The sequence below is a fragment of the Lygodium microphyllum genome, chromosome 17 (genome assembly GCF_053477565.2).
Source record: "Lygodium microphyllum isolate KBCC chromosome 17, Lygodium_microphyllum_v1.1.10, whole genome shotgun sequence".
NCBI classification, from domain to species: Eukaryota; Viridiplantae; Streptophyta; class Polypodiopsida; order Schizaeales; family Lygodiaceae; genus Lygodium; species Lygodium microphyllum.
In genome coordinates, this window is record NC_141151.1 from 58,221,919 (window position 1) to 58,239,348 (window position 17,430).

General features: G+C 40.1%; 1 protein-coding gene across 2 annotated transcripts in view; it reads left to right on the forward strand.

The window, feature by feature from the left end:
• LOC148021923 (uncharacterized) overlaps positions 1 to 14,800 on the forward strand; it is a 59,963-nt gene extending 45,163 nt beyond the window's left edge. For both annotated transcript variants that reach the window (XM_087697459.1, XM_087697460.1), the window contains exons 4-7: positions 9,894 to 9,965; positions 13,969 to 14,060; positions 14,152 to 14,235; positions 14,339 to 14,800. In XM_087697459.1, coding sequence (XP_087553585.1) covers positions 9,894 to 9,965; positions 13,969 to 14,060; positions 14,152 to 14,173 — 186 coding nt within the window. In that variant the 3' untranslated portion in view covers positions 14,174 to 14,235; positions 14,339 to 14,800. The remainder of the gene's footprint in view (positions 1 to 9,893; positions 9,966 to 13,968; positions 14,061 to 14,151; positions 14,236 to 14,338) is intronic.
• The last annotated feature ends 2,630 nt before the right edge of the window (positions 14,801 to 17,430 follow it).

Consider the following 17,430-nt stretch of genomic DNA (forward strand, 5'->3'; position numbering starts at 1 on the left):
AACCACCCGTGGAAACACAGAGAGAGAGAGAGAGAGAGAGAGAGAGAGAGAGAGAGAGAGAGAGAGAGAGAGAGAGAGTAATGGCCTAGGGCCTTCGTGCCTCTTGTAATCAGAAAGAGACAGAGAGAGAGTGGCCTAGGGCCTTCGTGCCTAAAAAAAGAGAGAGAGAGTAAAAGATGAAGGAAGAATATTGTATTAACTAAAGAAAAATGCTGATATAATGATGCTGGTCTGATTAGTCCTTGCACATAGCCCAAAGCGTCAGTGAGGGCACCCGATCAGGCTGATGACAATGCAGTACCAAGTATCGAGAGTGGGAGTATCAGAGTGTGCACTTGCAAAGGAAAGATTGAAGATTGAAGGTTGTGTGTGTCTATCAAGTAGAGGGGGGGAGGGGATGCCCAAATCTAGCCGACCTGCACCAGTAGGTGCCAAAAAAGCTCATCAACTAGCATTTAATGCCGGGGTCATTGACGAAAAATGGCAAAAAAAATGGGGATGACCTTGGAAAACTCCGAAATGACAATGACAATGTTCGATAGGTGTAGGCAGACTGTGGGAAGTAGTAAGTGGCCCAGGAATGCACATAGGAAGCTGGCAAATAAAGAAAATGCACCTAAACTGCTAGAACTCCTATGTCTCTGTTAGATTGTAATAGAAGCTCACAACTAGGAAATAATAGATTGATACAAGCAACATAGGTAGGCTAACACCCCCTCTCAGATCTTGGGAGTGTCTAAAGATCCAACAACTTCATGTGATAAAGCATAGAAGCCTGGGGCAAAGGCTTCATGAAGAGATCTGTTGCGTTGTCCTCAGTGGGACGATAGGCCACTGCTAACTCAGAATCTATGATCTACTCTTGAACATAGTGATATTGAACCTCGATGTGCTTCGTGTGAGCATGAAACACGCGGTTCTTTACTAGAGCTAGATCTCTCAGGGTGTCCATACGCAGCTCCATAGGTCCAAATTGAGGAAAACCAATCTTTGCGAATATGCGGCGAAGCCAAACTACCTCCATAGCCATAGAACATAATGTGCGATACTTTGTCTCTGTAGAAGAAAGGGCCATAGTAGGCTGCTTTTTGCTGCTCCATGAGATAACTTCCGATCTAAGGGAGAAGGCATAACCGGTAGTGGATTGTCGCGAATCCACATCACTTGCCCAGTCAGCGTCACTCCAACTAGAGAGAGTAACCCCCTCTTCATACACGATTCCGTAGGATCGAGTCCCCCATAAATAACGAAGAAACCGCAAGGCCACTTGCCAATGCACTTGAGTGGGAGCATTCATGAAAGAAGACAACAATGCCACAATAAAAGAAACATCTGGCCGAGTGTGAATAAGCCAGATGAGGGAGCTAACAAGACACCCATAACAGGTGGCATCTATAAGGGGAGCTCCAACTGCCAAAAGCTTGGACTTAGGGTCCATGGGGCAAGAAATGGGCCAACAATCGGCCATACCAAACTCCAAGAGAAGCTCGAAAATGCACTTGTGCTGCGAAATAAAAATGCCCCATGCCATTTGATAGATCTCCAAGCCAAGGAATAAATGTAGGATCCCAAGATCTGTGGAGTACAATCAACCTCTTGAATAGAGCTCCCTGTAATGATAAGATCATCCACATACAAGATTAGCAAGACACAACTGTCACCCTCAACCTTGAAGTATAGGTTGGGATCATGAGCTGATCAATGGAAGCCACTCTGTAGAAAGAAGCGATCAATCCTTTGGTACCAAGAAAAAAGGAGCTTGCTTCAGGCCATAGAGAGTCTTCTACAATCTGTAGACATGGTCTTTCTTCCCTTACATAAGAAAACTTGGAGATTGTCAAACATAAATCTCCTCCTCAAGGATACCATTCAAGAAAGGAGACTTTACGTCCATCTGATAAACAGTCCAGTCTTGGTGGGTTGCAAGAGCCAAAATAATCCGAATAGTATGTGCTTGTCCAAGGAGCCATTTGCAAGGTACTTGGTCTTATAGACCCACTTTACACCTATCACCTTCCGCTTCAAGGGACACAAAACCAATTTCCAAGTCTAATTATGCTTGATAGAATCGAGCTTCTCTTGTATGGCTTGACACCAAATATCCTGTGTAAGAGCCTCCTCAATTGTAGTAGGCTCACTAGCATGAAGAATAAGAGCATAGTTCACACAAAGTGAACTATTCCACTAGGCCTGTAAGCGAGTTGATCTGCGTGGACTTGTAGAATAAGTAGGAAGTGAGAAACACTTGAATCCTGCATGAGTTGTCGATACTAATGAGAGATCCAAATAGGCTCATCTTGTTGGGAGGGAGAATAAGTAGCCTCCAGTACGTGCAATGCACCTGTCTGTGAAAGGTATTCCCCCTCACCAAGGGAAGATAAATCTTCCTCATCTGAAGAAGGCTCCCTCTTTGACGATAGATTAGTCCTAGAAGACTATAGAGGGGAGGCTTAAGGTGTGGAAGTATGCGACCAAGAAGTAGTAGTCGCATCCATCTAGGGTGGTAGGAAAGCGAGAGTAGAGGGTTGAGAAGGAGAGGGAGGAGCTGAAGATGGAGTGCTAAGAGGCAATGTGGAAGAAAGGAGAGGAACTAAGGGTGAGGGAGGGTCCATCGATGATGAAGAATCACCTGGAATAGAACCATCAATAGGACCCTTGGAGGTTGAAGCCTCGTCGAAGATCACATCCTTGCTCACCTCAAGCTTCTGCGTCTTGGGGTCATAAAGTTGATAGCCCTTCGTGGTAGTGTTATAGCCCACAAAGATGAGCTTCCTAGACTTTGAGTCAAGCTACACAAAGGGATTTTGACCAAAGAAAGCCTCGTAGAGAGTTATGTCCTGTAACACAAAAGTTGGAAAATGGTTGCTTAAAAGGCTGAGAAAGAGAGGAATGTGAACTGCAGTAGCCATTACCTCACCCCAAAGGGAATAAGGAAAACTCTGATGGTCCAACATCGGACCATCTCTAGCATGGTGCGATTCACACGCTCCACCACACCATTCTCCAAAGGTGTATTCAGATGGGTATACTCCATCCGAATGTTGTGATCCTTGCAAAACTAAGAAAAGAGGTTAGAATAAACTCTCTATCATGATCAGTTCGTACACTACGAACTTTGGAATTGGTTTGTGTCTCCATAATCACCTTCCACTTGTAGAAATGGGAGTACGCCTCACTCTTGTACTCCAAAAAATAAGGCCACACATAACGACTAAAGTCGTCGAAAATCAGCATCAAATACTTGGGCTTCCCAAGGGAGGCCGTGCCCATAGGTTCACAAAGGTCGGTGTGAACCAAGTCAAGCGTGTTAGAAGCCCTTCTAGTGGCAACCTAGGGATGAGGTTGCCTATATTGCTTTCCCCTCAAATAGCCAGGGAACAAAGTGTGAATAGGAGGGAAATTAGGAAGTCCCTCCACCATCTTTTTCTGAGAAGCCCGTCGGATAGCATCAAAATTGAGATGACCATAACGAGTATGTGAAACCAGCCCAAGCTCATGGGAAGACCTCGTGGCTAAGGCTATGAGAATGTAAAGCCCACCCTCCTAGGATCTTGTCCAAAGAATGACACTTGTAGAAGTATCCTCCACTGTCTAGTTGTGTAAGACCATGAACAGACAATAGGTTAAAACCTAAATGCAGTACATAGAGAACTTTGGCTGAAGAAGATTGCTTGTCTAGCAATAAACCTCGAACGGGAATCGTATAGTTGTCATCAATGATGATTGTGCCCCCTTTGGCACCTAGACCCTAAGGCAAATCCTATTTGTAGGCCATGTGAGAAGAGGCTCCATTGCCAACGAGCCAAGTCGCTCATCATGCTCCAAGACAAGTGGTGAAAGCTCCTCCCATAAGAGTGTCTTGTGGGTCCTCCATGTGATAAGGCTAGTGTAGAAGATATCGAACCAAGGAGATGGCAGCTGAGTCAGAAGGATCATAACCATGTCTTTAGAGGATATTGCTTGACCAAGAGAGGCAAGCTTACCTCTCATGTCCTCCATCTTTGTGATGTGCTCCTTCATAGAGGAGTAATCATTAAGATTGAGTGTCCACAACTTTTTCTCAAGAGAAATCTTGTGGGCAAACGTTTTGTAGTGATACAAAGATTCAAGCTTCGTCCGCACCAAGATGTGGTCACCTGCAAAATGCAAATTTGCGTACGTAGAAATAGACGCCGCTTGATGCCTGAATGTTGTTGCATGGATCCTGGACCTGCCTATAGGGGCTGTAAACGAGTAAATGCAGGCTGAAAATCTGCGTTTTGAAGATCTGGGCTGCTCGCCGGTGATGAAAACTTACTCTTCTACAAGAAATCTCTAGACTGTATCCTCACTTATGTGATGATACCATGTAAGAGTGCGCAACGGAAGAGAAACACAAACATAGAGAGAAGCAAAGAGAGAGAAAGAGAGGAAGCAAAAGATGAAGGAAGAATACTACACTGATTGAAGAAGAATGCTAATACAATGATGATAGACTAATCAGTCCATGCATACAGCCCAAAGCGTCAAAGAGAGAAAGAGAGGAAGCAAAAGATGAGGGAAGAATACTACACTGATTGAAGAAGAATGCTGATACAATGATGATGGACTAATCAGTCCATGCATACAGCCCAAAGCGTCAATGAGGGCACTAGATCAAGTTCATGACGATAGCAACACCAAGCATGGCAAGTCGGAATTTGGAGTGTGCGCCTACCAAAGGGAAGACTATAGACTGAAGATTGAAGAGTGTGTGTGTCTATCAAGTGGGGGGAGGGGGGTTTGGCTAAAAATAGCCATAAATGCCCAAATCTGGCCAGCTTGCACCAGTAGGTGCCAAAAAAGCTGGCAACAAGCATTTAATGCTGATCATTGAAGAAAAATGCCAAAAAAAGGGATTGATGTTGGAAAAATCTCAAATGATAATAACAATGTCCGACAGGTGTAGGCAAATTGTGGAAAGTAGTAATTGGCCTAGGAATGCACATAGGAAGGCAACAAATAAAGAAATGCACCTAAATTGCTAAAACTCCTATGTCTCCATCAGACTTTGACAAGAGCTCACAACCTAATGCTACATACCTAGAATACACACGTAACAAGGTGGTGCCACTTGGATAGTGTTCCTTGTAGAAAAATTATTTACTTGCCCAAGCACCCATCTACAAAGATGATGATGATCATGCAATGCAAAGGGGAGGTACAACAAGGAAGGGAGGTTGATGTCGAAGATAAATGTCGAAACTTATAGAATACTAAGAAAGGGTAGAAACCCCCTCCCAACCATGGATGTCGATACTGAAGGAGATGGAACCTGATGTCAGTGTTTGTGTGGTATTAAAAACCATGATAAATTTGGTAATGAAGATGAAGGTAGACCTGACATCCCTTGGTCGGAATAGCCAAGGGAGAATCAACCATCTGGATACGTAGAACATACTTGTACTTGATCTCTTTGGAGAGGGCTCCAATATTGACCAAGTGGTATAGGAAAGCTTGAATCTCATCCTCGAGAGATGGCTCCATGCTAGTCGAAAAACACTAGGATAGCAATCCACTATGCAAATAGATAGAATGGATGAAGGAGAAAGACTTGACCCTCCCCAACTAGAAGAGCGGGGAAAGGTTGACCACCAAGGTAGTCAAGATATGTCCGTATTCAATCTTGGGTCCAATATTAACCAAGTGGCATAGGCAAGCCCGAAACTCAACGTCAAGAGATTGCTCTAATGCTAGCCAAGAATGCGAAGGCATAACCACCAAAGCAATAGTCCACCTGTCATGGAAAGTAAACTAACTAGTAGTGTAGGAAATGATGGTTAAATTATAAAAAACGAAACAACCAAAAGGAAAGAAAGATGGATGCCAAGATAAGGGAAAAGGATGCCCGACCTCAAGAGAGAAGATATTGTCTCCATCTCCATGCTAATGGAGGCAATATTCACCAAGTCAGGAACAAAAAAACCAAACCTTCAGCCTCGATAGGATTGGTAAAATATTTGCAATGTTATTCCTAACTAAAATACAAACCCCAACATGAAAGGATCAAGAAAGAAACCTACATACCGAATGTTTCATATTGAGATGCTTTGGATGTTGTATTAAATGAAAAAGAGATCTAAATGAGTGTTAGATGTAGTGGAAGTAAATGAAAGAAGGAAGTGTGTAGTAGAAGACTCAAAAAGTGCAGCTAAGCCTAAAGGAAACTAGCTGAAGGTTCCTAAGGATTGACCTAGGATGCCTAAGAAACTAGCCTAGGGTAAGATAATGATTGAACCGGTTAGAGATGTCATGAGGGACTAATTGAGGGGGAGATCCAAGATCCACCGCATCAATAGCGAACCATCAATGAACATGGATACTAGGGGGTAGAGAAACTGCACTACCTCCCTACGGAAGACCGGCTTTCAACCTCCTTTTTGTGGTACTACCACTGTCAAAAGGGATTGAGGTTGGTTTGGTAGATAGAGCATTGTGCTCCAAATCAAGACCATGATGCCTCAGCAGAGCATCCATTGATGGAGTAGCTTAAGAAAGCATAAAAGGATTCGAAGATGAAGTGGTTAGAGACATTGTGAATCGGCACATGATGTATAGTGTAATCAGGAACAAACCAAGCAGTCCACAATAGCCTCATGTAACTCTTTAGAAGAGCACCAACTCTGATACCATGTGGAGATATGCTAGGGTTTACAAAAGAAAACATTGAGTGTACGACCATGATCAAAACACAAATGTAAAAACAGAAAAACACAAAAACACAAGACACAAACACAAACAGAGAAGAAATACGACTTTGAAATGAATGAATAATGTTGTAAATGAAGGAAAGAGTGTACAAGATGCTCAAGGGCAAAGCTGTCTAGCAGCTGGTGGCTCTTGCAGGAGCGGACTGAGGGAGGTGTCGATGTGTGATGTCCACTAGAGATGGATCCTGAGTGCTGTAACCACCATTCAAAGCTAAGATGAGGCTGAAAGTGGAAGGGCAGCAGGTTGGAAATCAAAACATAGCAATCTCTAGGATTGGAACTAGTAAATGCAGCAATGTAACTGCCTAAAGATGACCCCAATTCGCTGGTTGCAGTGGGAGGCGAGGTGATAGATGTAGGAGGAAGATTTGATGCAAGTTGAGCCTGCATTGCAGTAAATACAAGCTGTATGATGCTTGAGAAGAGGCTAGACAGCAAGATGGCAATAGTGGACAGGGTGCCAAGGGCTGGTGATGACATGGCAGCAATCAGCAAGGGTTGGACAGCTATTAGAAGGGACTTATTATTAGCTATGAGGAACTTAAGGCACTTGGCACCCAAGGGGCTATGGCTATAATACTTTATGCATGCAAGGATTATTCTAATCCCCTATATGCTTGACATAGGTCTCCTAGCCTAACATGATACTAGTTGAGGGAGGAAACTTGTGGTTTTACATTTGGGCAAAGTCCTCTTTATGGAATGAACTAGAAATTGATGGAATAAGACAAAATTTGTAAACTTATTTTGGATCAAATATTTTCTTTCCATTTTATTTTTATGCGTATTAAATTATGTGAATGAATGTATTCTAACAAGGCCCAATCAAGGGAGTTATTTGTGTATTTTAGATTAATGTGATATGTAATTATAAAATTAAGAAAACTCTTTGTTAGTGAAAAGTAGGACGGTAAATTACCAATGATTTCATTTGATGGTAGTGTGGTCTTAGTTAGCTAAGAGATTGTCCACAAAAGACATTAGATTAGAAAGTTTTACGAAGAGTTGAATATTTGACCACACCCTAGAAGTATTGTCCTAGAACCTTAGTTTCATTTTAGGAGACTAGAGCAAGAGTTTACCCTACAAGTAGAGAGATTGATATACTTGAGTTCCCCCTTGTTTCTCACTCTCCTTGAAACAAGTACGACACTAGTTCCCTTTGTTTTAGATTGTCTTGCATAACCAACTATCCACAACCAATGCTAGAACTTTGTTATGAAACCTTAGAAGTATTTTAGGATCCCTCTTTCAAGTTGATCCTTGTGGGCATGAGGTGGAGCTTCTCTTGCAAAGTTGTACTCAGGATATACTAGACCACAATGTTTGGTTATTCCTTGGGAAATATGCACAGAGTCACCTAGATGCATCCCTTGACAGGCTACCAAATTTGTGCTATCAAGGATTTGTTAAGGAACTGATGGTGGAAACTTGCAAACAAGGATGAGATTGAATGGTGGCCTGCTTGTCTATTCATAGATGAGTGGATCCTTTCAAATTAGGGTTTGTGTTATGGGACATAGATCTCTAAGACTGTGCACCATTTGATGAATCTTTGGGTAATTACAAGTTTTGGGGCTGTTTTAAAAAGTGCATTTTTTAGCTCATCAGATGTTACTCTTTGACTACTCTCATTGCTCAATGGCTTGCCTTTGAGCATCTTGTACACTCTCTCCATCATTTACAGCATTGATTCATTTGCTTCAATTCTCTTTCTTCTTTGTTTGTGTTTGTATTTTTGCATTTTGCGTTTTTGCATTATTGTCTGAGTTATTGTGTTTTATTTGTATTCGTATATTCTATGTTTTCTTAGTACAAACCGTAACATATCTTCACAATCTATCCATCCAATCCTTTACAAATCCTCCATGAGTTGATCCAAGCAATGAGAAGCACATGGAATCCACATAATCTTAGAGAAAACTCTCTCTAACAAACCACATAGCTACTACTATTGTTGGTGATAACTTGCACGACATTTTTTGCACCAATTTCCAAAATGATAGCCGTGATATGCCTATGATGTTTCCACTTGTAATCATTGTCATTGTTGATGCATCAATGGTGCACAAGAACATGGTTTCTTTGGATGAGGAATTTCTCTTCACATTTGTCCATCCATCACATAGAATAGTGCAACCATATTTTTGCCAAGTTGCCTTCAAATGCTGCATATCCATCTCTATAGCTTTCATGTGCGCACAAAGCCTCATAGGACGGGCCCTCCCACTCATATCCAATCTGATTGATGGCTTGGATTGTCTTTTTCCACCTATTTTGTGCATGCAACATGGAAAGGGATGGCACGGTGTATAAACAACCTCGTGATCTCACAAGTAGCCTTTACCTTCGCTTTTTGTCTTTGAAGGGTTGCTGTAATACTTGCCCTTTGCAATGATCCCTTTGCTCCCCCAATGGTAGCTGCACTTGCTAATGACCTACTATTATCATACCCACCCCTTGAAGGATGTGGCAAAGGGGTCCTTGAAGCAATTGGACCATCCATAGATGCACCGACACTTGCTTGAGTTGCCTCTACATTAGCTTCCATAGAGTTGTTGGTATTACTTGAAGCACCAACATCTATCCACACTCTATCCCTCTTTGTGGCACTACCATTTGCAATAGGAGATGGAATCGTAGGATGTGCACTTTATTCCAGAGTTTTGTTCTCATTCACCACATTGGCCTCACTAATCCTAAACTTACACACTAAGGTGTATTCACATGCTAAGACACATAAGACGTGTTCATATATGAAGGTGGTAGATAACTAACACAACCACTCAAGTTTTGATTATAGGTTACACGCAGTACAAATGAGATTTGCTGGACAAAACTTTGGCTTTGAAAATTTTGGTATTTCGTAGACACTTTTCTTGCTTATTTGATTTTGTGCAGTTCTTTTCTTGGAGCAGATACTTGAGGAGCATAGAATTATGATGCTTATAGTTTTCTTAGGCATTCTTTATGGCACTCTTTATGATATCTGCCACTTAATGATATGCATACTCTCAGTTGTACATGTTCTACAACTGTTTTAATACTTTCTTTGACAGTTTTGTCATCAAGATAATCCCTGTGTCCTCTTATTGATCAAAGGATGATGATTTATGTGTTTGTATGTTTCTTGCTCAATAATCTTGCTATGTTTTGTCTTGGCAGATAACAGAAACCATGCAAGAGAAGGACAAGGCGATAGAAACTCTTAAACTGGAGAAGCAGTCTTTGCACAAGGTAACTTGTAGATAATTGCACTAATTACTATTCACTTTCTCATCACTGTTTGAAGTATAGATATGCCAATGTGCTATTGTTGATTCAAATTCTCCCAGGTTATTGTGGTCTGCTTATTTCTCAATCACAGATTTTATCATTTTTGTTTCTCAATGGCTGACATTTGCATCAATTACTGTAAATTTTTCGTAATAATTTACATGTATCAATGTATAGAAATGACTAACTTTGGAGTTACTGTTTAATCAAGGTGAGGGAAAATAGTTTGAATTAGTGGATAGGCTCAATCAATTAGCTAGGATAGCTCTATTAGTGCAAAGGTTCTATAGTATCTTTGTTCACATTGTGAGGACTTTATGGAAGACTCTTGGAAATTTTGTACACTTTGGCTTTGATTGTACTCATTGGGGCTTTAGAAAGTGAGGTATGGGATAGTGAGAGTTTGCCACAAGCAATGGGAACTAGAACTAGTGAAAAAAATTACTAAATATATGTTGAGCTGATTGTGTGGTCAAAAAATAGCGAGGCAGTCAAAAAATTTGTTGCCAAGCTATGAAGGTTTTTGACTTATGATAAAGTCCAAGCATTGACCTTCCAACGTTAGCATGCTTTGGATTCATCGGGTAAGGTCATTTTTTTATTGGCATTGCGTCAGGATTCATTGGGATGTTGTACGTTACGACCCTCAGATCGACTCCTCTGAGTTTGTTTAAAGACTAGGTGAACACGTCTATGTATTTTTGCAAGAGAGCAATAAGATTAGCCTCTTCTTGCTTAGTCAGGTCGTTAGCTATAGACACAAGTTGAGGCCTCTCCCCTTCCCTTGCTAAGTTAACTTCCTTGACTTTGGCAGGTCCTTTCTTCAGTAACACGACTCTGGAGCACTCTTTTCTGGCACGAGAAGATAGTTGGAGTAATATAGTGTGGCATATCTCTTGTGAAACTTGTGGGGAATCAGGCCATGGATTGTGTTGTTGCGGGTCCCCATGATGGAAAAGGCAAAGCATGGGAATAAAGCCTTGCATCAAATGTTTAAAACTTGACTCAGCAATCTAGAGGATTAAGTAAGCACGACTCATCAATCCCTAGGGGATGGGGCTCATATGCTGTCACCTGATGCTTGAGAGTATGTATTTTTTTTTCGGGTGGGGGGAGGGAGGATTGTCATGCCACTTGGAATATGAGCTCTCAATTGCCAGGTGAAGGAAGAAGCCATCGCTCATTTTCAACCATGTACATCTTTCTTTTTTTCTTAGTGAGGAGGAGGTTCGAGAGTATACTGAGAGGCTGTGGGACTTGTAAGTGGGTCTGATCTTCATTTTTATGCTTTGCCAGTGCTGAATTTTTGGTTTTCATGAGGCTGGGATGGATGATTTTGACTTTCAAGAAGGGAATGAATCAAGCTATTATGTTTTGAGCATTTTTGTCTAGTCTCTAATACCTTTGAACCTAAGATTGTACCCTTGGGCTTACCCTTCCATAAGTAGTAGAAAGTTATAGAAATGGGGGCACCAATGAAGTGACTGTAGTGAAGAATCACAACCACCAAATAGGAGATCCTCTCTAAAGCTCAAGATCCAAAAACACAAGTGAAAATAATCAGATCAGCAAAGCACAAAGTTTACTAGAATTCGGAATAGTCAGCCATCAAATGCAAGATCCTAGAGAGTTGAAACAACATGGTGACAAGTGTAGCAGCCTAGACAAAGCAATTCCAGCCTTCAATAACAATGGCTATAAACTTCGATTCTTGTACCCCTAGCTCTTGACATGGTGACCATTACACCAATATTGAAGGATTTAACATTGGCCATGCTGCTTATTGGGTGTGGAACTTCTATTCATTCGAAAGTTTGCACCTTAGAACTAATGATCATCTGAGAGTTTCACACCCAATAAGCAGCTCACTTAAGTTATAAAGCATGCATGGTGCTTAAGTTTCATCTAATGAGCAGTTCACTTATGATAAATCAATCATTGATTAATTTTTCCTTAATCAAATTTGAAACTTCGTAAGGAGCAATTGGTGACTCATTTTAAAAGTTAATTTGGCTATTTAGGCTCACACACACGCGTGCACACGCATGCACACACATTTGAGTAGCTCAAGTTTGGAGGCAACTATTCTTCTAGTCCTTGCAAAAATGACAAGTTTCAATCATGTAACATGAGGTGCCAGTGTGTATGGAGTAAGGATAGTAGTCATTCTTCTCCTCTTGGCATGGGGAACTTGTTGGGCAGCTCTATAACTCCATTTTCTTTTTTTTAATCTAAATATCATTGAAATAGGTTACTATAACACAATAGGCTAAAATTATCTCTTTTCTTGTGAGATCTCAAGCCTTGGACACTTTTTGGACAACTTTATCTTGAATAAAGTTATGTATTTATAATTTCATGATAATAAATCCCTCTATTTGTGAGAGAAATAGTGTGGGATTGTGTTGGAACTATGTACATAATTGTCAAGGCAAATGCTCTGTCAAATTGGGTTTAAATGTTGATTGTCATGTTTAGGGTTTGGCAAGCTGAAGTATTCATGTTTGTTTTCGAACACTTCATATTGGTTGGATACCAACATTGAAAGTGACAAGGTTATTGTACATGTGTGGATCAATGGTGTCTCAAGGAAATGCCGAAATGTTAGCCTAGAGCATATAAAGGTGAGAAGCAGACTCCCTTTGAACATGTCTGTATTGAACAAAAGTAGGCCTATATGTCTCTATTGGATGGAAACATACCTTTGACATTACCATTTCCCCGCTCTAGGATGTGGGTGATAGGAGCACGAGCATCTTCGTGTGTAGCTGAAGAAATGAAAAGCAACTTGTGTTTATTGTCAATATGTTTCTTCAAGCTTCGACAGGAAGAGGAAGATAATCATATCTACTCGAGCTACGGCATCAGACACCATACTGAGATGGAGCAATTGTTTCCTTGAAGGACCCACATCTACATGGCTGCAACTGAATAGTGGTCCACATATGCGCAGAGAATCCGATTGTCTGTATTGTACTCTCAAGGTGGCTAACCAAGAGGAGCACAACTAGAAGCGGAGAAGCCCAACTCGTTAAAAATGTATCCAATAATAACATCATCCAAACTCCTAAATTAGCCTTAACCAGATGCAGGAAACCACCTCTTATATCTATACAGTATTGGCAACAACATCCTTAGCCAATGCCCTCTTTGGAGTTCCAATCAAGAATCCTCTACTGCAACAAGCTGATGTTTTATTGATGAGCCATGAGTGGAGGATCCCCCCTAATACAAGTGCTATACTTGATCTGCTTCTAATCAGCACACTAATCACTTACGGTATATTTGATAAGAAATGGATCTGCAACTGTCCCCAGTATGAGCAATGAAAGCCTGATCAAGTTGTTCACCCTTTCAGATGCAAATTGTGGAAGTTCACTCCTTTGAGAAACCATTGAGGAGGCAGGCAACATGGAGTATCTCATGCTCATCCTCTCTGTGTACAATCTTTGATGAGCTTTGCCGAGAGTTTGTTGTGTGCGGGGGATGTTAGAGACCACCAGCTAATGTGTTTTCAGCAGTGGAGCAGCTCTGAAGTGGAGCATGTTTTGGAGCCAATATAAGTCCACCCTTCTAAGGACTGGCCCTCACGTTCGAATGTCTGATCATTCACAGGGATCACTGCTGTTAGAGGAATATTTGCTTCATGTTCAAAGGTCCGTGTATTGAGGATCATATTGACATGGTGCATGCATGCACGTCATCTAGTCCACTGAGTTTTACATTGCAAATGTGTGTTATATGCACATTGCTTTTAGTGGAAACTAATTGTGGTTTAACATCTTTCTAGTAGAAACTAAGGGTGGTTTGACATCTTTCCAGTGATTACTGCGACTATGTATAAAACAAATATGGGGTTTGATTTTTCCAATTTCTGGAATGCATCTTTCAATAATGGTGAAGATTATGTAGATTCTTATACTTTCTTCATGATTATTTTGTACGCTATATTTCCGCGGTGCAGATCAAAGATGAACTTGAAAAACAACTATCTGAAATGAAGGGAGAGTTTTTATTGGTGAAAAGAAAATGTCAGATACAAACTTCAGAGTCAAGGTACACAGTAGTAATATAGGATGTTTTGATAAATGCTAAGCATCTGGATGTTACCTGGTGTGAAGATGTGTTTTATGAGATTTCAAAACAGGAACAAGGCTGATGCAACGTAGGCCTTAATCACACGAGAGAGAACAGGCTCAGTCGCCATATTGGTTAACAAAGGGGAGAGCAGGTATCCAGCTTTAATGTGGGGGTAATACAGAGTTGCATTTGATGACACTACTACCTTCTTGGGCATTGGATTGACAATTGGCGTTTTCTTTTACTGTGGGCAGAAACTCCAAGGCACCCTCTTTGTTCGTAGCGGCAACAAGTACCAGTTCATACATGACCCAAACGGGATCAGTGTGTAGGCAAAGCTGTATATTAATAGCCAAGATTAGTCTCTGGCAAGGAAATAACAAGGGGGGAGGTTCAAAATTATTGACTCAATATCATCTCAGATATTGGCATCTATTATTTATGCAATGTAACCAAATCTGTATATGTGCATTGGTTTGTGCTGTAGCTGCACGTTTTATCACCTTCTCTGCAACCTTGCTGCATTGGTAGAATACGGAGAAACATTTGTCAGCTCTTATATGGAAAAGATGAAACCAAATGGCACACTGATTATTTTATGGGAATTGGTAAGTTGGGAACAATTGGCTTATCATAGCATGCATTTTCTGTAGAGTTGATAAAAGTAAACCTTATATATTCCTTCTATTTGATGAACTAAAGTGAGCATAAACCCTTCTCTTCGAGCACAATACCTAAGCCTCATCAAGTGCTTGTAGCGTTTCAGCCTTGGCCCTATAGTGGCAAAGATCGGTGATGTTGGATAGAGAGAGCATTTATAATGTTAAAATATGGATTGAACCAAACTCTTTAAGGGAAAAATAAGCAAAATGTGTTGCCTTGCTTCCTTCAATCAAGCAGTGAAGCCCCTCTTTCCTTCAATGGAGTGGAGTTTTGTCTTTATTATGCAAAGGAAAATAGATAGTATCCAATGAAGGTTGCCCAAAATGGGGTAAGGAGATGTGTGGAAAGGCTTATCCATCTAGTTGCACTCACCACAATGCCAAAAGCTATGCCCTTTTTAGTTATAAAAGAATAGCCCTTGAGTCTCTTGCAATTTAACCCAACATTATTTAAGAAAACAAGGGAATGACTATGACAATAGCATCTAGTTGTACTCACCACAATGCCAAAAGCTATGTCCTTTGCAAGTATAAAAGAAGAGCTCTTGGGTCTCTTGCGATTTAACCCAACTTATTTAAGGAAATAAGTAAGGGAATGGCTAAGACAATAGCATCTTTTATATCAATAAGCATTGGCTTCACATGCAATTGCATGTCATCTTTGTCGATACACAAGCATAATCGAGAGACAAAAGTAAGGAACATACAATGTCCTATTAGACCAAACAAGTCATTTGTTTTATCTTAGATGTTTGAGTTGGTGTATAGTAAAAGTGCATTATAATCTAATTAGTATTTGTGATTGTTACTTTTATATTAATGTTTGTCCATTTGTAGTCTAGCAAAGAGTTGTATTGGTTAATGAATAGTGTGAGAAAATTAACTATCAATACTATTTTTGTCAAATGGGCAATTTTCATGTTTGATCTAAGGTTAGTTTATAAATTTTGTAATAGAGAACATAATCACAAATATTTTTAGCTAAAGGTGATAACTTTTTTGATAGCAAAAAGATTTTTATTGCCATTATCATCTTAGATACCAATATCTAATGACACTTTGAAATGAAGGAAAAAAAACATACGATAAAGGAGCCAACTAGAAGATGCATCATTGCAAATCAATTCGTGCCAACTTTCTTAATCAAACATGTCATTGACATTTCCTATTTTTTTACAAAAAAAGAGTCGTGATGTTTGATACAAAGAGTTTAATAGTGGAGTAGAGTCTATATCATACACAAATGAAAAATTTAAAACTTTGTAGGTATTGTGATGGGTTTTTTTCTTTGGTGATTCAATGTGAAGATTCAAACCCTTTATAGTGATCAGTTCATCTCAATAGTCCTTGTTACATTATCGGAGGGGTTTTAGTCGAAAGGTCATAATCGCCAAGGATTAGAGATAGTAGGAAGTAGAGAATAAGAGATGGAAGAGAAAAAAAAGAATAGATAAAAGGTACATAAGATAAAAATAAAGCACAATGAATCAAAGCACTATGTATTGATAGAACCTGAGAGGATTAAAATTTTTTTTATCCGACACTATTTAAAAGCAATCTCCAAGCATTAGATCTCTTGGAGCTCCCTTGTCAACCAAAAACACGCATCAAACAATAGTTTCTTCTATGTTGCTCAGACCGCAAATCTAATGGTTTCATTGGCTTCGAAGAAAAAGGAGTGAAACTTAAGGACACTTGTTGAGAATTCTTCTAGATCACTCCTTTTTCTTATCCCAGTTTGAAGTGTTATTTTTGTTTGTAAATCGCGATCGCCTTGGGTGCGATTTCACCAGTCCTTTTTGCATGAAATCTCCAAAACTAGTTGAAAAAGTAACTTGCTTTTTGGATGTCACTCTATTTTAGAAGTTTCCATAGCTTTTTAGGATATTTACAAGAAATAATATTCAAAATATTCAAAATAAGCTAAATTTATTTAAAAAATCTAGTATTTTTGAACCATCCATACCACGCACACTAGCACTAATGACTAAGATGACACTGACTCTCTAGATCAATAAAAAAGTCAGATGATGATGTATTGCATATTTTTTCACACTGTCCACATAGCGGTACGACATCCACCCTCCCCTGAATCTTCACATGCTCTGGTATGTGCCATCGATGCATCACCCAGATCAAACACCCATAGTGTCAACTTGTCGCTTATCATGCACATAAGAAGGCATCCCCCTGGATTGTCGATCAAAATACCCAATATCTGCATAACTCTTGAATGACACCTAGTGCCCCCTCTAGGGTCATAAGCCTTGGGTACGGATCATATACTAGAAATTGCTGAATCTCCATATACATACTATCAATGCACCCATCAATAAATACATAGCAACGTGCCTGCTCTTTCAAAGTCTAGCATATAGAAATATGCTTATATTGATAATTGTATATCATATCAAACATAAACTGAGTCTCACTTGTATCCAACACATACTAACCATCACAAAAAACAGTGAAGAAGCCCATATCTTGAAGCATCTTAGAATTGCATATCAAGGCCTCTAATAAAGTATCCGAAACATTTTCCAACTGTGGAGCATTACATCTAACATCCTCTAAAGGCATATCCTCGAGCTCTTGAACTGTCTCATTAACGATAATTGTATAATGCAAATCATATACATCTAACACTTCACCAATCTCCCTCTAAGTCCCTGCATCAAGTAAAA